The 23,073-nt window shown below is 58.7% G+C and overlaps 2 protein-coding genes across 6 annotated transcripts in view; one reads left to right on the forward strand and one right to left on the reverse strand.

Annotated features, from left to right (window-relative positions):
* Positions 1–9,801, forward strand: part of NECAB2 (N-terminal EF-hand calcium binding protein 2) — a 69,886-nt gene extending 60,085 nt beyond the window's left edge. The window contains exons 6-13 of the mRNA XM_085301135.1: positions 5,527–5,663; positions 7,812–7,930; positions 8,063–8,142; positions 8,406–8,462; positions 8,568–8,680; positions 8,819–8,896; positions 9,132–9,223; positions 9,314–9,801. Coding sequence (XP_085157261.1) covers positions 5,527–5,663; positions 7,812–7,930; positions 8,063–8,142; positions 8,406–8,462; positions 8,568–8,680; positions 8,819–8,896; positions 9,132–9,223; positions 9,314–9,342 — 705 coding nt within the window. The 3' untranslated portion in view covers positions 9,343–9,801. The remainder of the gene's footprint in view (positions 1–5,526; positions 5,664–7,811; positions 7,931–8,062; positions 8,143–8,405; positions 8,463–8,567; positions 8,681–8,818; positions 8,897–9,131; positions 9,224–9,313) is intronic.
* On the reverse strand, positions 9,535–22,956 carry SLC38A8 (solute carrier family 38 member 8). Of its 5 annotated transcripts, none has more exons than XR_014895348.1 (13): positions 22,915–22,956; positions 19,994–20,421; positions 17,981–18,179; positions 17,116–17,272; positions 16,282–16,386; positions 15,498–15,555; positions 14,902–15,016; positions 14,149–14,296; positions 13,797–13,996; positions 12,709–12,760; positions 11,522–11,703; positions 10,978–11,127; positions 9,917–9,999 (listed from the first exon to the last, which is right to left on the reverse strand). XR_014895348.1 is itself a non-coding variant. In XM_085301095.1 (12 exons), exons 2-12 carry the CDS (start codon positions 20,075–20,077, stop codon positions 11,033–11,035), a joined length of 1,395 nt encoding a protein of 464 aa, XP_085157221.1. In that variant the 5' UTR covers positions 20,078–20,421; positions 22,915–22,956; the 3' UTR covers positions 10,065–11,032. The 5 variants fall into 5 exon arrangements, 3 of the variants coding, with proteins under 3 accessions (XP_085157222.1, XP_085157221.1, XP_085157224.1); XR_014895347.1 differs by having other exon boundaries at positions 9,965–9,999; positions 10,763–11,127; XM_085301095.1 differs by lacking the exon at positions 9,917–9,999 and having other exon boundaries at positions 10,065–11,127.
* Positions 22,957–23,073: the final 117 nt, after the last annotated feature.

The raw sequence follows: 23,073 nt of genomic DNA on the forward strand, positions 1-23,073 counted from the left end.
CTTTGCATTTTGSCAGACTAGAGACCTCATTCTTGCCTTGGTTGCATCCCTATAATTTCTAGTTGTCAAGGGACACCCTGCCTGAGGCACGGCGGTCTCCTGAGAGCTCTGGAAAGCACGCTCTTCYGCTCCAGGCGAGGGAGCCTCTGACTCCAGCTGCGAGGGGGCATGCCTGGAGAAGGGCTGCAAGCACAGCGAGGTCCTGCCTACGCTGCCAGAGGCATCTCGGYGCCCCCTGAACCCGAGGAGGGTCCCAGTGCTTCTGCCTTGTCCGGACCAGCCGTGATTGCAGCCTGGCTGCTGTGGTCACCAGCTGCGCCGTCACAGCCCCACAGTGACCTGCTGGGGAGGCRGTTGTCCCCCTCTTTTAATTTATACTTCTTTTTACTCCACGGTGAGGGACAAATTGGGGGCTGCAGGAGATAATTAGCATGGGCATTGCATGGTAATTTTCTTTGGCTGTATCATCTGGTGATCGTCACCACATCACGTGCCACCCCTAGAGATGCCACAGCTGTGACAGAGGGGAGACCGTGGGCTCTCTGGGTAGAAGAAGGTGGCATTTAATGTCCAAGCGRGCAGGACTGGTGGTATTGCTGTTACAAGAGAGCTACTCTCAATCTGAAGCCTTGCAGGGAGAACAGGAAGATTTTGGACATCTAAAAAGGTTGTGCAAGTCTTCTGCATGTTCGGTCTCTTCTAGGCCCCAGGTAACACCTGCTGGTGAAGAGGTGACTTCAGAGCCCTGGACTGGGAAGACCTTGAGAAGGTCTTCCTCGGGCACGCCATCCTGCGCGTTGGCTTTCGGCTGACTCCGCTCGGATAATCGACTCAAGCGTAACAGGCCCGCAAGGGGCTGGAGGGGACGGAGCAGGGGCATCCGGCGCCCTGAGCAGCCGGTTGTGAATGCASAAGCTCCTGAGTGCAGGCCTGTCTCTGTCCTTTTCCAGGAGAGACATCTCAGCTGAAGGCCTCGGTGAGGACGTCAGCTCTTATTCTCAGCAACAAGGAAGGGCAACAACAGAGGCAGCAGGGAATTTTTGGCACTTTGCATAGCATAATTTTGCTCAGCTGCTCTTACTAGGGCCAAGTGGTTGGTTCTCATGAAGCCTCATATGTGTAAGGAAAGGAGGGTGAAGAAGCAGGTCCCAGCCTTTTGTCCTCTCCAGAATATAAAATCAAGAGATCATTTTCCACACTGGCCTTTCCGAGGATGCTGGTTTCCTCTAGGGAACCTGTCAGCATTCCCCGCGTGCAGATGGTGAGGGGGGATTTGGAGGAAGAACTTGGCTTCTTCCGAGCCTTTCCAGCTGATTCGAGAGTGACAGAGMGGCGTGGCCGCCTGACTTGGCTGCGCTGACTCCCCAGCCCCGGTTGGCAGCTTTGCTGTCTCTCCACGGTTTCCTCAATCACAAAAGCGTTTCCCTTTAGTGCACTTTTATTTTTGATTTAAAATAGCAACTAAAGGCCCACTCGGCTGTCGAGCTACCCCCGGAGCTGCTCTGGTTGCCATGGCAATAGACCCTCATTAAGCTCCTGGCCCTAAACCCAGCCCAATTTGYCTGCGTGGAGCTTTGATTGCACGAATGGCATGAAGGTGTGCTCAGATGCATCCTCAGGAGCAGCACCTGGGGGCCTCTGCCGTCCCTGTCTCAGCTCCAGCCGGTAGTGGTAGTGCTGAGTGGCTTGGAGGGGACCTTACTCCAAAGCTGTAGCACCAAGGAGGGGAAGCTCCTGCCCGAGCTCTGGCGCTGCAGGGTAATGCTGGGGCCAGGCATTCGGTGGCATGCGGTAGACGCCATCAGTGATCCCACCAATCCCCCCACGCCCCCCTGCCCCCCAGCATTGCCTCCCGTGTCAGGCCAGCTTTGTCCTTCCAAAAGCTCAGAGCTGGAGCGGAGCAGAGTCCCCAGTGAGCACATCAGCTTTATCAAGGCCAGGAGGCAGGTGGGGAAGGTGCCATTCGGGAAGGAAGGGTCCTGCCCTCCAGGCACTGTTGTCAAGGAAGCATGTCAGCATTTGTCCAGGTGTCACAGCACCAAGAACGTGAGTCACAGGAGTGKCCTGCCAAGAGCTGCCCCACGCAGGCATGTGTCTGTGCTGCCCGGAGGGATGTGGGAAAGTGCTATGTGGCCTGGGGTTCGCCCGTGCAGGCGATCAGAGCGAGCGCTGGTGTGTCAGGGTGGGTCCGTGGTGTTTTACCGGAAGAAAAAGTGATGATCAGGAGTTTGGGCTTAGATGAGCCTTTTTTCATAGAAAAACTTCGTAGCTCTGGCCTTAAATAGGCACCTTCAGTGGCAAACTTCAGCCACATGCGGTCTGGCCAGTGGCCTGCTTGGCCTGGTGTCGATCTGCATGTCGTTCCCGTTGGTCCAGCTGAGCTGGTGTTGGGTGGGTTGGGCTGGTGGCCTGAGCTAGTGCTTGTGGGATGCTGAGCTGCATCTGTGCAAACCTGGCTTGGTTAAAGGCCTGTGACACACCGGAAGGTGCTTACGGCACCCTGAGGTTTCCCCTTGGCTGCTCTCTCGAGAGGAGATGAGCAGCCCGCGTGGCGCAGGTCAGGATGGGGCATTCTGCAGCCCCTTCTGGGACTGTGGTACTGTCCCAAGCAGGTTGTGTTGGTCCTCAGGGTGAGGCAGGCCCTTGGTACTCTTTGCTGTGTGTCTGTACAGTAGTAAGTCATGTTTTCTGCTCGGGTTGCAGGCACAGACTCTCCCCTGTTCCTTTTTTTGGCCTTTCCCAGCCTTGCCTTTGTTTGCAAAGTCAAATATGCACCTGAGGAAATAGCTTGCAGCACCGACACATTCAACTACGCGAACCAGCTCCTTTAAATTGGTTGTAGACTGGTGACCTGCATAGAGCCATAAAGAGCCCTGCATACTATAGCAAAGCCTATGGTTTCTGCAAACCCTCCATCCCTGGCAAAAACCCATTGCCTGTGTCAGCTGTTGTAAGTGTAAGCGGTGCCAGCGATCTCCTGTGTGCCCTACGGRGTGATTGCCGTACATTTTGCACTTGGGTTAAAGGTGCCTTTGGCTTGGTGAGACCCTTGTTAATTGTATCATCAAATCCCTTTTACTTTAATATTGAGTTGACCATGCTGGTTTTCCACATCATAGTAATACGGGAAGGATGAAAACTGATTTATGCACAGCATGTTCTAATTAATGAGTGCCAGTAGGTGAAGGGAAGATGGCTGCGTCCAAACTGCCTTTCCACGTGAGTGCAGGGATAAGGGGACAGCTTGACATTTCATAGCATTGAGGCAATGATGTCCAAGGGCTTCTTAGGTGGGTAGTTCATGCTGTCATGTACGAAGACACTAAATAACTTTCTGAAGCTTTTTAAACATAAATGCTTTTAAAAAAAGATAGCAAACATTAGGTAATTGCCTCTCTACATTGTTTTATTTATGGCTGGTAAAGAGGTGCTCACGTGCCCGCGGCCCAAGACACTGTACTGGAGACTCAGGAAGACGTTGCCTCAGTCTTGGGCTTTGGTAGACTTTCTGCAGAAGCAGCTCCGCCTTGCGTGACCACGCTCGGCTCGCTGGGTGCGTGCATGGGTCTCTTCACTGCCAGGCAAGTTCCCATGTCTCTGCACATCGCTGACCAGGGAACACGTAGGGAGCCACACACCTGCTGAGAAACTCTTGGGATGGCAGCAGGAGACCGCTTAGAGAGGTCTTGTTCCTATCATGTACCATAGGGTGTCGATAGTGGAGTGCCTATGTGCTTCAGAGACCCAAGTCTCTGTTGCACATCTCATTTGCACCTTGGCAAGGAACTGTGCTGGTGACCTTTTCAAGCTAATAGCATGCTGGAGAGAGATTCAAGAGGGTTCAGCAGAACTGAAAAGGTTGATGGTGGCTTCTTCACAGAGAGTGAGTCAAAACTGGGGAAGAGACGTCTGCCGCAACGCGCCTCAATTAGAAAATGTTGCTGCTAAACAAAAATGCTTTGGAAGCTGGTCAAGAGTGAACAGCCCTGCCATTTGGTCATCTCAGCTTCCAGTGCATCTGTCGGGGCCTGGCTGGGCAGCAGATTAAAGCAAGAGCAGCTTAAAATAAAGGGCAAAGCAGGTGGAGGAGACCAAAGATGGGATCCCAAAAGGCAGGAGAGCTGCTCTGCTGGCAGCAACCTGAGGAGGAAAAGTGAAAAACATAGCTGCCCTTAAGCATCTACTGCACTTCTGGACTGTTGGCCTGAGGGAGGGCTGTTGGGAACCATTGGCTCGGGAAGTGAAGGCATGCCCGCCTCGTGGTCGGGGGTTGAGTACGCTCCCTGCAACGCCACGGGTAATAATCTTTAGCTAATTGGCATATTTTTGGCATTTTTGAGTGGTCCCCTGTTGCTTCGTGCATTCAGATAAACTATCTGCCTGTGGACACGGACGCTTATTTTAGTCCAGGGTTCTTTACAAATACAGTAGCTCCTGGGCCTTGGTTCTGATTTGTGTGTCCTCACAAGAGCAGGATGGCTGGGTGGTTAGGGACATGGCCCACAAGGCTTTCAGAAGGCTCTTCTGAGCCCCGATGCTGAGGGACATTGTGGGGGCCATGCATTGTCCATGCAAGCGGTGGAAAGCCACCCAGAGGTAGCCCTCTGCTCTGGAGCTGCTGTGAATGGAGTGGTTGCACTCAAAGCTTTTTCAGACAGTTTTTGACAAAGCAACCTGTATTATTGCATGTGCAGGAGAGGAAGAGCAGCCCAGGAGGTTAAAGGGAAGGAAGGGGTATCCAGACAGACGTGCGCAATTGCACAAGGCCAACTTTGGGGCTCCCGAGGAAAGCAGGGTGGGCTGAAGCTGCCCAAGTCCTGAGGAGAGCTGCTGGTGCTCTTTAGCAACGTTAGCATTTCTCTGCCTGTGTCGGCAGCCCTTGGGGTAGGAGGTTATGATGTTTATTGTCTGGTGTCCTTTAAAGCTTCGCTCTCAGCCATCAGCTGTTCTCTGGAGGCCAGCCTGTGGGAGCGCTGCTCAGGTTTGTAAGGTTTGAGGAATAAAGAAACCATAACGTTGGAGTCCGTCCCATGAGAGCCTCTGCTTTCCCAGAGAGTTTCATGCCTAATGTGCGCGTGGAAAAGGGAAATGTAAGAGAAGGGATGAGGAGAAGGAGGTTGGTACGACAAGACCCCTGTGCTGACGCCTGCCAGTGCAGTGCTGCTGCTCTTGTGGGGATAGCGAGGTCATCCCCCAGAGCACCCCCAGGCAGACCCCCCGGGAGCCCTGCCACATGGCAAGCTTCGGCTGGGCTCTRCAGCATCTACAGCCCAGCTGGGCATGGCTGTGACCGCACACGTGTGGCTGAGGCTGGGGGGGCAGGGACATCACCAGCCCCCCGTGCTGGCGGAGGCAGCAGGTCCCACTGGAGCACCCCTTTCCCTGGTGCGTCTGTCCACATCCAAGGGGGCTCGTGGGGGCAAGGAGACTCCAAGGTGGCCGTTTGGGGGGGCGGTGGGGACACAAGCATGTGGCTGTCCCCTCAGCGATGTGGGGGCTCACAGAGCTCGCTGTCTTCATTTGCAGGTGTATGAAAGTGGCAGCAACGTGGACCAGTTTGTGACCCGCTTCCTGCTGAAGGAGACGGCCAACCAGACCCAGTCGCTGCTGAGCTCCGTGGAGAGCGCCGTCGATGCCATCGACGAGCAAACCAACCCCACCAGGTCCGTGGTGCTTCCTCTCCAGCCTTTAGCTGGCCCTTTCGCTGAGTGTTTTATTTATTGTGGGGGCAGGGAGAAGCAGGCGAATGCTCCTCTGCTTCTTTGCCTGCTCGGCTCTTCCACTCTCACCTTCTGGTAGGACAGCTTTTTGTCAAAGTTGATCAAAGAAGCTCAGGACGGCCTGAGGCCGTGCAGCGCTGTCTGCCGGGCTGCGGTTGCTGTGACGCAGAAGTGGGGTAGTCACAGTCTCCTCTTGGCAGGAAAAGAAATAACGTTGCAGCAAATGAGAGCACCTAAGATGGAGTGCTCGTGAAGAAGTAATATTGGCCATTTCCCCGGCGGGACGGTATTTCTCTCAGTCTGTTTTATTAACAAATAATGATTTAAAAGAAGGTCAGAGGAGCCTGAGGCTACATCTCATCCTGCCTTTCTTTCTCCTTCCTCTCCGCTTTGCAAGCGTTGCACCTTGGGACACTTTTAATCGCCTGCTTTAACTGGCAGAGGTGATAAAATGCAGTGAGTGCCCACTCAGAGTGCCTCTGAGCTCGGGTGCCAAAGAGGAGGCTGAAAGCGCTGCCCCTCTGCCCAGGCAGTGGCAATACCGATCGGTACCGGCGTCCTGGGCTCCGTCTCGGCACAGCCGGGGCGCCCAGCGGAGGCGAACGACCCGCTTCACGCTCGGCTGGAGGCTTTCGTGGTGTCCGGGGCGTGCACCGAGGTTGGGAAAGGCCGAGCAGAGGAGAGCCAGGATTTATTTTCTCGAATGCAGTCGGAGCTACAAYGTACGGGACATCCCGAACCTCCGCCTGGCCTTCACACGCGTTCAAATGTCACGCGTCTCCCTGGAGCATCGAGATCACCGCCTGTAACCAGGACACGTTGCCATAGAAACTGTTTCGGGGACTATCAGATGCTCACAAAGAGAATCTGTTTCCTGCCATATCTGAAAAATCAGAAGGCCCCAAGGGTGCTTGCAGAGTGTATTATTTTGGATCCGTTGCGGATCAGCAGATGGGAGCGGGGCAGCGTTCAGCCTGAGCCGGGGGACCGCGGGACCGGCGCCTTCACCACGGGAGGGCCTGAGATGAGCTTTTCCGTTTTGCTTTGCCCATCTCTTTTTGATCAGTTTTAATGCTGATGTAGCACTGTCAATAGCCAGGCTCTTCTGCACTCCTTGGATAGTCTCCACCGACCCCAGAAATAAATGGGCAYGGTCCCCCAGCGGCTAGGGGGCCGAGCTCGCCCCGGACAGCCCTTCGGGGTCTCTGGGTGGCTATTTGCCCTTGCAAAACCTTGAGCTCCACCCCGTGGCAGCCCACCTGTAGGACGCAAACCRATGGGGTGCAGTGGCCTCTTTCCTCCTCCTCCTCTTCCTCCTCCTCCCATGCTATGCTGCTGCTGCCAAGATTTTCCTCGTGCAGCTGCCTTGGTGCCCAGCCGAAGCAGCGGCTGCAGCAGCAGGGCCCCCTCCGTGCCAGCTCCCAGCCCCTCCTTGCCCCCAAAACGTCCTCCAAAGCACAGTGCTATCACACGCTCGTCCCCAGTGGTTTTCCCAGGGATGGGCAGAAGAAAAGAGAAGCCTCTTGCAGGCACTTGGACTTCAGTATGGCGCCTGATTCCCAAGGCGACCTGCACATGCTGTTGCCAAGATGCAGAAGCTCTAATTCAATGCTGCTAAGGATTATTTCCCAGTAAAACCACCTTGCTGGTGCATTCGACACCTCAATGGGCTTGGCCATCTCTGGAGCTTTCCTAGGTGCTGTTGGATTCATCAACCCGCATCGGTTTCTTCTCCTCCTTTTGGCCTGCCCCAAACCCTCATGTAAGGCACAATGCAAAACGCAGGGGGAAAAAAAGCAAGAGCTAGCTGGAAACAAGCCCAGATAGGGCACTCAGAGCTCCTGGAGGGCTTTGCTTTCCCTTATTCACCAAAGGGCCGTAAAACGAAGCTGGGGGAGGGGAGCGCTGAGCGCAAGCCTGAGACACCTCGTGACACTGCGATTTGGAAGAAATCGCTGTGTTCTTGCATAAATTCCTGCTTTTTGGCTGCTCAGTGCCCACCAGCGGAAAGGGGGGCACCGCTAAGGAATTGAGGCCGCGGGAGGAAGGCTCCGGCCGTGCCCTCTCCAAGCGCCTGCTCTTGCGTTTCAGGCACTGCCACAGCAGAGCTGCCCAGGGGCTGATGGACGCCTGGCACGAGAGCCCCGTGCCCAGCTACGCCCCCAGCAGCCGGCTGGCGCCCAGGGAGCACGGGAGAGGCTTCCAGCTGGGTGAGTAAGCGGCGCCCGCGGGCAGGGAGAGGCAGTGCCGCCGGGGACGGGCGCCCGCGCRCGGGCCCTCTCCAGCCCGGCGACCCCAAACCCGCCTCGCTGCGCTGCACTCGGCCTCTCCGCTCGCTCCAGGTTCCCCCGCCGCCAAGGAGGAAGGGCTGGAAGGGCAGATCAACAGGCTAGCCGAGCTCATCGGCCGCCTGGAGGACAAGGTAACGCGGGGCCGCGCACGCGCGGGTTCTGCTGCGGCCGGGCCGTGCCGGGCCACCCGCTCCCGCGCTCACACCCCGGCCCGACCACCGGCGAGAAAATCCCTGGCGGTCGCGCAGAGGGAAGGCAGGGGAGGGTGGAACGGGGCAGCGCGAGGCACAGGAGCCCCTGGCAGTTTTGGCGTCTGCAGCGGGAGACCAAGGGCCGCTTTGCGAAGYGGGGAGGGTGCAAAGCGCCTTTTCCCTTTTCCCCTGCCCTTTTCCAGACGCTCTGGTTCGACTTGCACCAGCGGCTGTCGGACAGCGAGAGCGCCGTCTGCACGGTGAGTGCGGCCGAGACGCGGGGCCGGGCGCTGCGCCGCGGCCCGGGGGGGGGCTCGGCCCGCGGCGGGGCTGCCCCGGGCCTGACGCGCTCCGCGGCGCCCCAGTACCTGCTCCTGGTGCGGGCCGAGATGACGGTGGCGCACAAGCACCTGGGCGAGTTCTGCAGCTCCCTGAAGCAGTACCTGAAGAGCGTGGCCGGGGAGCGGGACTGCTTCCAGTGAGTACGGGCGGCCGCGGCGGGGGGGCTCGGCCCCGGGCGGGCCGGGAGGCGCTCGGGCCGGCAGCGCCCGCCGGGAGCCCTCGGAGCCGGCCCCGGGCACGGCCGCGCGCTCAGGCCCTTCCCGCCTCCTGCCAGCGTGACCGCCGTGAAGCTGCCGGACGGCGTCACCTTCATCGTCTACGAGTTCTGGGAGACCGAAGAGGACTGGAAGAGGTAGGAGAGGCGCCCGCGGGGAAGGGGGAAGCCGCTGGCCACGGGGATCCGGGCCGGGGGCGGGCGCGTTGTGACTGTCCCGGCCACAGGCACCTGCAGAGCGCCGCCTGCAAGGGCTTCCAGCACGTCAAGGTGGACTGGAAGAGGTAGGAGAGGCGCCCGCGGGGAAGGGGGAAGCCGCTGGCCACGGGGATCCGGGCCGGGGGCGGGCGCGTTGTGACTGTCCCGGCCGCAGGCACCTGCAGAGCGCCGCCTGCAAGGGCTTCCAGCACGTCAAGGTGGACACGCTGAGCCAGCCCGAAGCCGTGTCCAGCGTCGCCGTGCCGGGTAGGAGCCGGGCGGGGGGCGGCGCGCCGGGGAGGGCGGCGGGGGGCGTCCCGGGGCGGCGCGAGCGCTGCTCTCCGCTTGCCTCCGCAGCCGCCTGGTGCGCTCTGAGCCGGGAGTGAGCTCGCCGCGGGGGAGGCGGCGGCGGCGGCCCCGGCGCTTCGGGGCCCGCGCTCCTTCCCGCCCGCCGCCGGGGACGGGTCGCCCGCCTTCTGCGATGGCCGTGCTGGGATCGTGGTGCCGGGGGCGCCCCGCGGTGAGCGCCGGAGGCGTAAGCGGGGGCCCTTTGGCACGAAGGAAGCCTCCGGCCCCCTCCCTCGAGCCTCCCCCTCCGCGGGCGCCTCCCTCGCCGCCGAACGGGGCGCGAAGCGGGGGAGCCGCGCGTATGGGGGTGAAGCCTAGCCGCCTCGTGTGCGCCGCCGCTGCCGCTTTGCGCCTCTCGCTCACGGCACGGCGCGCACGCGGCACGGCGCGTTCGCGAGGCGAGTCCRTCCGGAGGCTTTCTGAATATCATCACATCACGTATTTATTAGCAGCTGTACAGTAGAGCAACGGAGACGCTGAATAAAGATGCGATGGGACCCACCGTGTCGCGGCCCGTGCGGGGGAACGGGGCCGGGGGCGACGCTGCGCGCGGGAAGCCGCGGGCCCGGGGCCCCCTCCGCGCCGCGGCGGCCTACGCGCGGCGCAGCAGCTCCATGGCGGCGCCGGCCGTGCTCTGCCCGCAGACGAAGGCGCCGCACAGCACCGAGAGGACGCCCCAGGCGACGAGCGCGGCCCTGTGGGGAGAGCGACCGGCCGCCGTGACCCCGAGGGGCGCGGGAAGGCCCGGGGGGGGGCACACAGCCCGGGAAGGGGCCCACGGGGCAGCTGCGGCCCGCTGGAGACACGGCAGAGCTGTGCCGGTGGGGCCGAGCACCCCCACCCCAGGACCCCGACCCGCCACCGGTGAGGGGCTGCCCTGTGGCGCTCGCTCCAGGTCCTCTGCTGCGCTGCCCCGCGCCCGCACCGCACCCTTCCCCAGCCGCAGCACCTCACCCCACGACACGGTTGGCCCTGCGCTCTCCTCTCCCGTCCTTACCTCTGCCACAGCCCCGTGGACAAGACAAACCAGGGCACGTCCCCTRCCTGCACCGGGCGCTCCCTTAGTCCAGAGCAGGGCCTGGCCGTTGGCCCGGGCGCGCTTCGCCCGCGTGCCGCCGGCCGCCCCCTCTCCGGAGCGTTTGCCCTGCCTCSCTGGTGGCTGCACCGGGCTGCTCCGGCACAGGGACGCTGCCCTCGGCCCCGTCAGTCACCTCTGCCACGGGCACATTTGCCACGGGCGTTCCTAGAGCTCGCTCCCAGAGGGATGCCGCTTGCCGCAGGCTGCTGCCGACGCTCCCGACCATCTGCCCCTGCAGCCCTGTCCCATCCGTATCGCCTGCCTCAACCGCACCGCAGAGCTGCTCAACAACCTTGCAGCGATCGGCAAGACACATTTCCTCTGCTCATCCCTCACCTGCCATTCCCACTYGCACCTCGAGGTTGCCTTGGTGCTCCTACCTCAGCGAGGGCCTCCCCTTCCAGCCAGCCGGGTGTCCTGCCATCCCTTCCTCCTGCCTGCGGGTTGCTATGTGCTGCTCCCCCCCCTTGCCAGGGCTGCTCTTCCCTGGGTCACCATCTCTCTTGGCATCCTTGGCCCTGCCAGGCCTCGTCCAGCAAGATCTCCTCTACTGCCACAGTCTGGAACAAGCCCATGGACCTTCTCCCCAAGTCACCTCTTGCTGCTCCCTTCCCTTGCGTTGAGGCCTTCAGCACGGACACTTCCTGGCGCTACTGCCTGGCCCACTTCAATCCTGTCCCTCGCTGCTCCGGCCTTTCTCGATGGCGGTGCCTTGGCATGGGGCCTCTCCTGCTCAGCCCATGGTCTGCAACCAAAAACTGGCAGGGTCAGCACCGCCCKGCTCTGCTGCTCTTCCTACATGCAGCAGAGCACACCAATCCCCCATGAAACTGCCCACTCTGGTCACGACTCCTCCAGCTGTGGTCAAGGGACACTGGTTACCTCCCTGCTATGACATGCCCCTCACCAGCCTYCTGCCTCAGCCTCAATGCTCCCCGTGGGCCCACTGCCCTCCTTGGATGGCTTGCCCCTCCCTGCCACTCCTCCACATGGATGGGGAAGCCCATCCCTGTCCCCATGCTTGGGGGAACGGGAGAGCTTTAAGTAGCTTGTCCTCAGTCAACTGTCACCCCTCTGCCTGGACACCACAAATGAGGCCCCCTCCGCCCCCCGCAAGCTCCCCAGGGTATTGTGCTCACCCTCGACCCACGCTGCTCCTCCACTGAAGGGGTTATAGGCATCCACAGGGACAAGTTGCAGAGTGGCAGTCCAAGAGGCGGCTGAGCCTTCGCAAACTCTCCCAAAGCCCCGAGGGTTGGCAGGGGTGAGCGAGGATGTTCCCAAGGTGCTCAGTCTGCCTGGCAGATAGGCACCTCCAGCCCTTGTCCCACGTGGAGGAAGGTCTCCTGTCACCCATTGCTTCTGCTAGAAATGCCTCCGTTCCTTGGGCAACTGCCCCGCACCTTTTAGCMGACCACATCTTTGCTGGTGCTGAGAACGCTGCCATCTCCTTGCCACAAGTGACATGGTTTCCCTATTGATGGTCCTCATCTTCCCTGGCCCCAGCAGGGCCGTCGGTCATCCCTGCTCCTGCATGACGTGGGGCCTGGGCTCTCTTACTGGCAAGGCCAGTTTCAGGGTCACATCARGCCTCTGATCCCTTGCCTGGGGACAGGAACAGGGTGCCCCACACAGGCCCTGGCAGCTCGTGACATCTCCACAYGCTGCCTGCTTCCCAGGAGCCACCGCCTGCCTTGCTGTGCYRATGGYACGGRGCTCCAGTGGAGCAGCCCTGCACCRAGCTCTCAGGCACAAACACAGCCAAAGACACGCCAAAACACCTCAGCCCCACAACACACTGACCCTGTGGTGAGCCCATGCTGGGCCACAGCAACTCCAGAAAGGGACGTCCGCTGTCCCCTGGCTCTCTGCCCTCCGCTGTCCCAGGAACGGCAATCTGGACACAGTGCCCTGGCGTGCCAGATGGGGCCCTCCTCTGGCCCGGCGCTGAGTTTCCTCCGACCCCTGCCTTGGCTCCTTCTGGGGTGCCACAGCCTCCTACCATCTCCAAATCACAAGGCCATTCCCCCACATGCACAGGGCTCTCAGCGTTCCCTTACAGCCCCCCGTCCCCACCATGGCCCCGGCCCTCAAGTGCATCCCTCTGCACTCGCCCTTGTGGCAATACCCACTGCAGTCCCTGTGACCCCCCAACGGGCACCACCACCTTTGCAGAGAACAGAGGRAAGTGCCCCAAAGCCACCACCTTGTGCGGCTCCTGCCATGCTCATGTGACAAAGGCCACAAGAGCCATCCTTGCRGAGACCTGCTGGGGTACGTTGCGTCCTGCCCTTGCCCACCGCTGCACCTGTACRCAGACACTTACCTCTTCCTTGGCCCGACGGCTTCAGTTCCCATCATGCACACCAAGCACAGCCCTGCCACCCAACGCAAAGACACAYAGGTGATCTGCCACAGCCACCGCTTACCCGGAGGCTCACTCCATATCCCGTACCAAGCACACACATGAACCCCAAATGTGTGCCCAAAAAGGGGTGCGTGCAACAGTCCTGCACTGCTCCCACGTCCTTGCCTTGGTGCTGTCTTGCTGAGCCTTAGGCACATCCCCTCGTCCCCGTGTCGGCTCACCTGAGCACTGGAGTCCCTACAGCTGCTGGGGAGGGATGGCACCAGCTGCGGGAACGGGCCCTGCCACCCCCGGGGCCCGGCCCCCGGAGGCTGCCTGAGGAAAGCCCTGTGACACTGATCATCAAGTGCATGCTGGGGCACCCAAATGGGCTGATCAGCAGGCTGCACCCCCCGCATTGCGACTGCAAGAACCCCAGTCTGCAGCACCAATGCACTTGGCCCAGGCTCTGGCTGCACTGTGCCCTGAGACGACCTGTGGACACCACATGGATTTGGGATCACTCCCTCCATGCAGAGACTGGCACGCTGGGTCCCAATCACAGCCGGCACAGGCGGACGATCTGGCCAGATGTGCAGTCCTTCTGACATGGCCAGGCCACTCTCGGCAGCCCACTGCCTCTCCCAGCCCTTACAGACACGTTTCTCTTCCCGTGGCCAACCCAATGCCAACACCCTACACCCGCTCAGGCAGGCTGAGAAACCCTTGCCTTGTCCTGGCCTGCACAGAGCAGTCTGCTGCTTTCGGTGTCTGCTCTTAGGTGCAAACTGCATGGGCCCAGCTCTCAAGGATGGGAGTGGGGCATGGACAAGGGATTAGGRGGTTTTGCGGGGCCACCCAGGACCTTCACTCCCATGACTACCTTTGGCGCAGTCTGCTGTGCAGGGCCATTCCAGACATGCCCAACCCTGCACCACATGCATGTGTCTGGTCACATTCCCACCCAAAACCCTGCTCTGCAGGGCTGGAGGGCAGCCTCGGGCCATGCTGGGTCTCGGTGCTGGCCCTTTCCCCCACAACACGCTCCCCTCACTAATTGCACTTGCCTGGGAAGATGAAGATGAAGAACGCACTGATGCCCCCGATGAGCCCGATGACCTTGCCGATATCTGGGACGAACAAAGCGATGGCAAGCGTTGCCGCGATCCACGAGACAGTCAGTGCCACCCGGGTCTGCCGCTCGTGTGTCTCAGCCACCGACACAGCCCCACGCTTGGGGTTCACCCACACATCCCGGACAACAGACCTACGGAGGGCAAGCAGGGCTGGTCTCACAGTTGCCCGCTCAGCCGTTGGGCTCTGGCACCACACTGGCAGCTGCAGGCTCCTGGTACAGCCTTGCACTTGGGAGGGAGATGCCAGGCTTGCCCGCGCGTGCCTGCCACTGTGCCGTCTCACCTGCCCAGAAGCACGACGATGGGGTAGATGGTCACGATGGAGATGCCAAAGAGCAGGCGGGCAACGATGACAACTGCATCGTTCCCTGGGTAGGACATGAGGATGTCAGCTGCCACATCCTCRCCAAAGGTCAGGTAACCATACAGCCCTGCCAACAGGAAGGTGAGGGATCAGTATGCTCCCTGGCCACCTTCTGGCCAGTGGCACAGAGAAAGGGATGGCTGTGAGTGGGACCACAGCCAGTAAGAAAACCATAGGGGCATCCTACAGAGGTCTCACATTTCACCACAGCTTAGGACAAACGCCTCCTCTCCAGCAGCCTTGTCCTTCACACATTTTGTCATTTTTTTCAGAAGAAACTCTTACCACTGAAAAGGAGGGAAAAAACCCTGCCAACATGCACAAAAACTCTATGCTCTGTCCACTATCACCTTCGCAGCGGGCAGCATCGAGCACTTTCCCAAGAACAGGTCACCTGCACTCTGGCTTTTCTCACCCCAAAGAAAACTCCTCCTCAAGGCCACCTTTGTGGCACTCATGATCGCAGCTCTGGCTATGTCTCACCCTCTCTCACAGGCCATACTGGTGCCTGTGATGACAGTATGGAGCCTACACCCCACTCCCCATGGTGCTGGTAGGAGTTGAAATCCACAGGATTAAGGATGGTGACTGGGATGGAGGAGCCCTAAGGGTAAGGGATGAAGGAGTTGAGGGCTTTGCCAGCCACAAAGGAATAAAATATGCTGTGGTTACCTGTGAGGGAGTAAATGAGCAGGCAGATGAGCATGGAGAGCACGGAGACAGCGACCCAGTGGGAGAAGTTCCGGTTGCGCATGCTGCTGTAGATGGCCACGCAGGCCTCGTGGCACTGCAAGGCACAGGGGACAGCCGTCCTGTGGAGCACCAGGAGGACAGACAGGCCTTGGCCACCTGCCCCTGCCTCCTGCTCCCTGTGTGCCGTCATGGAGAGAGGCCTGTTGTTGTGCACCCTATGCTGTCTGCTGAGACCCTCCTAAGCTAGGTCCTGTCATCCTCATGGGGGTCAGGGGCTTGCAGTGGTGTGGGGTGGAGAAGATTGCTATCTGAGACAGTGTTCACCATCTCCATCCCCCCAAAGTCCAGAGGAAAAGGCTATTTCCCCATACCTCTGACCCTACTGTGCCTTCACTCACTTCAACCAGACCTAGCCTAAGCATCTACCAGTTTGCCATCATCTCCCAGGAGGAGGCATTCTCTCCCCTGCCGGGGGCCCCAGTGTCTCTCTGGCCCTGTAGGAACCTGCCTTGGGCCCCAGCAGCTACCACTGCCTGCCCCATGGCCCGAGACAGTCAGTGCACACGCAACATTACCTGAAAACCGAAGCAGATGGTGGGGATGACGCTGAACATGGAGGCCCAGGAGGAAGCCCTGTGACACAGAGGAAGGAAGAGCAAAGGAGGACAGAAGGTCCCTTGAAGCAAAGGGGACTTTGCAAGGATCCAGTGTGAAACCTAGCACTGGCGTGGGAACCTTTCAGGGGAAGGCAAAAAGGGGCAAAAGCCCCTGTGAGGGCAGGCTGGGGGCTGCAAGCCGCTCCCTTCTGCGGAGTCAGCGGCCAATGTGCTGCAGGGGCCCCTCCTCGTCTCATCCCCACCACCTCACGCTGCCCCACCTACCACTGCAACACCTTTGGCCCTGCCCCAGCTGCCAGCGCACTCTGGGACAGCTGCTTGTGCGGTGGCAGGGGTTCAAGCACTGAACTGCCATGCTTCAGAAAAGAGGGCTCTATTACTGTCCAGGCCTCCTGTGCCAGGCCCCCACGTGCRGTTCATGGCTATAGACATGGCTCCTGCATGCCGAGAGGATGCTCTCCATCCTCACGCGACCCCATTTGCCACCTGCAGGAGGCAGGCCACCTCAGGCCCAGGCAACCAGGCCGGATCTGTGAGTTTGGAGATGTGCTTTTGGTTGGGCATGTTCTCCCTCTCTTCTGAGGGCACAGGGAAGTGGCAGGGTGGTCCTGAGGCCCGTCTGCAACCCTGGTGAACCCGAAGCTGCCACGACCACCTCTGCCCAGTACAACACGCACGTGATTCCCACAAGGGGATGGTGCAGAAGGGACATTGGCTGCCTCATGGTCATGCTGACCCTTACCTGGAGGGATGGGAGGGTTCACGTAAGCCGACGCTCTCTGCTTGCAGGTGGTACTTTATGATGACAACCAGGGTGAGGTAGCAGGCAGCCAATGTGCCCAGGATGCTGCCGGGAGGAGAGACCACAAGCATGAKGCTCTGCACCTCTAATATCTTGGGGAGCATTTGTGGTCCTGTGGGGGGAACAAACTCCCCCARCCCCAGTGGGGCCACCAGCACTCAGCACGAGATGGGCTGCACTGACTGCTGACAGCCTCAGGCTCCTATTCAGGCCGCAGAGGAACCCTTTGCCTCTTGCTGAGGCTTGGGGCCATACCGCCTCTCATTCTGCCAGGTGCTTCATTCTGCCACCTTCTGCAAAACCGTGCCCTAAGCGTTGAGTGTCTGGATAGAGCACACTATACTGACAGCACCTGCCAGACACTCCAGAGGGGCTGCAGCTGCAACCCTACAGCAAGAAGAGATGAAAAGAAAATGGACAGAAGAAAAACGACTGCAGCAATTGGACTGCCCCGTCACTGCGGTGCTGGAGGCTGATGCTTGCCAGAAAAACAGGTCCTGCCAACAGTGGCAATAACGTGTGTATGAAGTCCCCACACCATACACGCACCTGGCTTCCCTCCCACTTTGGCAGAGTGTGGACACATGCCCAGCTGCTGGGTGGCTCTGCCAGCAACACCTCGCCCTGCTCTCTGCAGGGCTTCCCCCAGCCCTCTTTCAGGTGCTGCACCAATTCCCTGCACACCTGGTTCTGCCAGCAGCCTGGAGTGGGGGCTCCAGGCTCAGCAGAGCAGCTCAGCCCCTGGCTGCCGCGCTGCTTCCMGTGCCCCGGTACCTGGAGTACTTCTGGAAGCCGATCTCCTTGGGGACGGAGAGAGGGAAAATCACCAGGACACAGAGARCCGAGAGGGTGAAGCGCTGGTCCGTGTACCAGTGCTGCAGCAACGGTCCCTCCTCGCTCAGCGTGCCGTTGGGGTAGAAGGAGTCGCACACTGTCYGGAGACAGGAGCAAGTAGTCAAAGGCAGGAAGCTCTCGGGCACTGACAGCAGATCCCAGGTTGCCACGTCCACTGGGCCGAGAGCATCATGCTCTCGGCCTCTGAGGCGATGGCCTGGGACTGTGGGAGTCCCATGCACAGCGCGACGTCCCTGCAGCCTGTCGCCGTACTTCTCCATGCTCCCCAGCTGCAGTGGTGTTCTCTGACACCACTGACAGAGACTCCCCCAGTATGGCTGGAGCACAGTTTTGATGAGACACATGCACAGCAAAGGGAAAGCCCTTCTCAAAGCATGACCTTGCCTTTGGGCAAGCCTGTGCTAGCACAGGATGCCATAGCATTGTGGGAGCCGCAGGACAGACTCATGGAAGTGGCTATCCTCGGCCACCCCAGCCAAAAAGGGCTTCTYGAGTTTTTGGACCAGGAAGACAAAATTCAGCCAGAAGGGGCTCTTGATCACACTGGAACTTCCCAGCTACAGAAAAACCCAGGGCCTTCCCCTTGCCAGCCCTGTGCAGTCACGAGGACTGACTGTCCACATTATAAAGGAGGGTGTCAAAGCTGCCATTTCCCCTCCCCTTGCCCCCAGGAGCCACCATCCCCTCAGCTCATTTCCAAGAACGCCCAACATGTCCCTGAGCATCGACCTGCCAGAGGAGTCAGGAGCACCAGTGGGACACTGGCAGCGCTGTGGGGACTCACATTTCTCCAGCTGGTCACCCACGACCCTGAGGAAAGCCACAGAGATCATGAAGAGGTTGAGGATGAAGCAGACCTCACAGAGCTTCCCCACYGCCGTGCCGCAGACCTCCCGGATGACACCCTGGTACGTGGACTGCATGCTGAGGGATGAAGCATAGCCCAGCACTGCCAGCCCACTGACGAGGAAGACTAAYGAGCCCTGCAGAGAAAGGAGAGGGAAAAAAGCATCAAACAGTGACGACCCAAAGCACCTAYGCTGCCAAAAATGCTAGCACATCTTGCTTTCAGCGGACCAAGTTCTGCAGGTGCTGTCAGCAAGAGGGGCTTCACAGAGCTTGCCTGCTGGCCCCTTGGGACACGTCCTGCCCCTTCCCAAGCAGAGACATGGGGAAAGATGAGGTGCCTTCACAYACCAATCCTCCTCTGCCTCCAGCCTCTGGTGCATCTGTGCCTCTGGCTGGGTACAAACCTGGCACAAACCTAATGGCTGTAGCACCAGTACTCTGCTGAACTTTTGTGCGTCTGAGTGGTCATGCACCTACAAGATTTCCTCAAGTAAAATGTGTCAGGCAAAGGAGAAAAAAACAGCTTGTTCTATCTGATAATTTGGGTACAAGTTTAGGGAGGAGACTAGCATGCAATACAGGACATAAGAGACCAGCAACCAAAAATGCTYTCCTGTTGGGCACGATGAAGAAAATATTCTGGTGCCCTTGTCCTAAACACAAGCCCTCCCTCTCCTTCCTCCCTCTTCTTCCTTCCAGCCTGCCAGTTACATTCAGCCTGAGGTTGTGAAATCCCTCAGCTCCCTTTTGGGAGAATTCACTCATCACCGTGAGAAAAGCAACTGTGCAGCTGGGCGCTGCATGAGGCTCGCTCCCCTCTGCCCAGCGCTGCAGAACACATCCCACCTCCCCGAGCACGAGTCCCCTTCCTGCGGGCCCGCTCCTCTCCTTTCCTCGGCTGCACATCCTGCACCGCTCTACAGCCCAAACGCGCCAYGCTCACGCCCGCAGCGAAGGCAAGCCGCACACTGCCACTCTCGCCGCAACACATCAGCCCCCGGGACTTTTTCCCTTGGGAAGGGGAAACGCAGACCTGCTCTTTCAGAGCCAGGTCAGCCGGGCAGGCTCCCTCCCTCTGCCGGCAGCGCCTGGGGGACGGACACCCTCCTCTCCCCGAGCCTTACCAGCTCCACAAGAACCGCGGGCAGGATCCCGCCAGCTCTGTTGAACGCCCAGGGGAAATTCAGCAGCCCTGCTCCAAGGGCTGATTTCAGCATAATGAAGACGGCTCCGGCAGAAGAGAGGTTGGGGCTGCTCGCCGTCGCTGCAGGCTTGTCTAACAGGTKCACGCTCTCCCCTGCCACCTTCTCCATCACCGACCAGCAAGGCAGGGGGGTCCTCAGCTGGGTATGCACCCCTCGCCCACAGCCCCGTGCCGTGTGTCCAGCACCCCTGCCCTCTGCAGGACCGTGGGATGAGGAGCGTGGCAGAGGGGACTCGCACTGCTCACCCGCCCTGCCTCCAGGACCTCCCCGGGGGACGGGGATGGGACCGGACTGGACACGGGGAGGGGACGGGACACGGGGAGGGGAGCGCACTCCTCTCCGCCAATCCTCGCACAGGAGGACAGGAGCTGCTGAGCCCGGGTGTGTTGCTTTCCCAGCCACAGCTCTGCTAACTTGGGCCCAGCATTTACCAGCCACCACAGTTAAAGCAAGATGTGACACGAGGGCCACAGATGCATCAGGTTTTGGAACAGAGCAAGAGAAAAGCACTGGCCATGGGGAAACCCCACTGCTCTGGCCGGGGTGYTCTGCCCTGAGCTTGCAGCACGCTCTGAGCTTGCCGATGCGCAGTGCGTGCAGCAGAGGAAAGCTCGTATCAGCACAGCCTGGGCCTTGGCTGGACTCTGGTCCAGAGGGCAGAGAAAGGAGATCCCTGTGATGTTGATGATCCCGCAGCAGCCCCCAGTCTCCAGGGACAGCACAGAGGGGGTGCACCCAGGTACCTCATTCAAGTGCACTCTCCCTACTTGGGACGGGCAGGCCACATCCAGCTTTTCTGTAGGTAGCAACGTGCAGGCTGATTTCATATCCACACTTCCTACGGAGAACACGCAGGTTCTTCTAGAAAAGTCGCCCCAAAGGCAGTCTTCCAGTGGGCTGTGCAGTAACTGGCAACGCTGTCTTCTTTGGGGCTTGCGGCTTGACAGTACGGTTTTCCTGCCAAGGCAATCTGCAGATACTGAGGCGCAGTCTCTGTTCGGTGGATGCAATTAGGCCACGTACAACGAGAAACATGCTGCCTGGAGCCTCCTCTGTACAGAGCAGGTGGTTAYGCTGCAAGCAAGTGCTCAGTTACAAACTTCACTTGTCCCATCTCGGTGTTGCTCTTCTGTGACACAAACAGCTTTTCTGGATAGCAGAACTAAAGCTCCTRCTGAAATAAGAACTTGTTAAAGCCAATGCAAGGACAGTTGACATGCAGCAGCAGCTCTCAAAGTCAAAAGGCCTCGTTCTTGCATGCAGTCACATACAAACTCAATGTATTTTTCCAAGAATGGAAGTCTCTAATTCCCTCCCACACTCCAAATTCAGTTGGGGCTTAGGAAAACCAATAGCCCCACGGAGGGCAATGCTCCTCGAGGAGACAGCATACTAGCTCACAAGTGCTGAGATGGGAGAGCAGGCACCTGAGGAAGAGAAGAAAGTAAATCTTTACGCACAGCAGCTCTCAGCTTGGGCTCAGGCCAGGTTCAGCAGGTGGAGGGCTCCCGCTTCCGGTCTGGACTCAGGCTGAAGCTGGGTTTGCTCCATTCATGATTTCCTCACTGTGGGGCTTTTCAGAGCAGTTCTTAGCAGGAAGGAAAGCTGCTAAGCAGCTGCACGGAGCTCTCCTTTAGACCGTTTGGCTAGTGAACACCCCACCTGCACGCATTCCTTCATATGGTACAGCATGGACCCCTTCAGCATCTCCGTGACTGCAGCACACAGCAAGAGGCTCCAAGACCACGGAGGGGCTCCTTGGGAGCTCCATAGGAGATCTTGGTAAGGAGCTGCCCCAACCCACGAGCCACTGGCACTGCTGAGCCTGGTCGCTGGTGGCTCTGGTGCCCAGCACACATTAGTTGCACCACCTGAACTCTTCCCTGGTGCCCAAAGAGTGTCCTCCTCCTCCTCCTTCACATGGAGGGATGAAAAGAGGGCGTAGGAATGTAGGAACAGGGTGATGAAGGCAGCCTGTGCTCATGCCATCCTCCTTGCTTTGGGAACCCCAAACCTCTAGCCTGTAAAGCCACAACACTGGATCCATGTGCGTGGCCAAACYCTGAACCTCATGCCTCTGTCCGTAAGCTCAGGCCTGGCACAGATCGTAGTTGGTGCTGTGGACCAAGTAAGCAGAGGGTTTAGTTCAGGAATGAGACGTCCTCTCTCCACTCATTACCTTCCTCAGCCTGTCCTGTTCCTCAGCATCATGTTGACTAGTCCCTGCATGTGGACATAGAWAAACCTCTGTACCAAAGACAGAGTAAGATTCTGTACATGGCCAGGGTCGCAATGGGCTTAGAAACAAAGGAGCATGGCTACTAAATGGCCTTGCATTACAAATTTTAGCCTTATCTCAGGGCACAAGTCTGCCCCAGGACCTGCACCTGCAGAGGACAAGGGACCCCGTGCCGGCCACCTCTCTTCCCTAGCGCTCCTCTGCGGGGGGAGTCGCAGCAGCTTTGCGTGGCTCCCTAGGTGTGAAAACGCTCTCTGTAGGACGAGCACATGTTGCCATTACTGTGCTAACTGAACAGACCCCTGACACTGGCTGACAGTCCCTAATACATTTTTGATTTCCCAAATATGTGCCCTTCTGATCTCAGTAAGAAGGATAAAGAGACTTTAATCAGCTGCTAGGTGGAATTATGGAAGGCTAATTGTGCCTGCCACCTCAATTAAATCTTTGCAGCCTATGGTGTTTATAACCATTTAAAGGGTCCTTTTAGACCTTCATTAGCTGCACACCAAAGACTTCAGAAATAATTGGCTTCTATGATTTAGAAATTGGCCACTGGGCTGTAAAATACCAGCCACTGGGAAAGTCTCTTAACTCGGACTGGTGCTTTGATACAATTTGACTCTGGTTTCAAAGTTACAGAGGGGCTTGTAATCTCTCATTAGCGATGCTATGAGAGGATAGAGCTTCCTCATTAGCACCGACCGGAGCAAAGGCACGAAGGCTTTCAAGACTCCCTTTGACGAGGGCGCCACAAATCAAAGCAACACATCAAGCTGCCAGTCCCTGCCAGGAGGGCAGAACAGCAGCCCTGCAGACCGAGGAAGGCCTTCGTCTCCAGAAGCAGCTTTCACTGCCCAGACAAGGGACTGCAGCTCACAGGGCCCACGGCCAACCTGCCAGGGTGGCCGAGCTCGCCTCTGCTTGCACTGCACGCCCTCTTCCTTGCCAGGATGAGGTTTGGTATGTGGGGCACGACAGCAGTGAGGAGTTACTGTACTCAACTCTCACTTCATCCAGGCCATTTAACTCAGGCTCTGGTGGTGAGTGACCTCTGACAAGTACCGGCCCACCTTTCTGCTCCTCAGCCTAACTAGCTGGAAAAATGGTGTAAAAGCCAGGCCTTGGTCCATGCAGGAGGTGAAGCAAATGCTGCCTTACAGTTGGGCTATAGAGTCTATAGAAGCATTAAACAAGATTTTGTTGCCTYACAGACTGACCATGGAGAGGAACAGAGGACATGCTGCAGCGGCCCTCACTAGCCTCACACGCAAGCCAAAACCCTCCACAGTGATTTCCTACAYAATCATCCCATTTTGACTCAATGACTACTGACAGTGAATAATCCATTGCAATCCTGCAGGAGCTCTTCCAACAACTGATGACTCTCCATGTTACAAACCTGTGCTTCCATTTAAGTCTTACCTCTCTGAGGATTCGCATTCCTCAGAGGAACGAGATCTATGTCAGAAGAGTCCCTTCTGCATTGTACTTGGACTGCCTGACTAGGGACCGAAAAATGACCGAGGCACCTTGTGGTCTTTAGCAATCCACACATGAATTCCTGAAATAGTGGACAAAAGA

Source organism: Rhea americana, unplaced genomic scaffold, assembly GCF_003343005.1.
Source record: "Rhea americana isolate MKP2758 unplaced genomic scaffold, rheAme1 scaffold_172, whole genome shotgun sequence".
NCBI lineage: Eukaryota > Metazoa > Chordata > Aves > Rheiformes > Rheidae > Rhea > Rhea americana.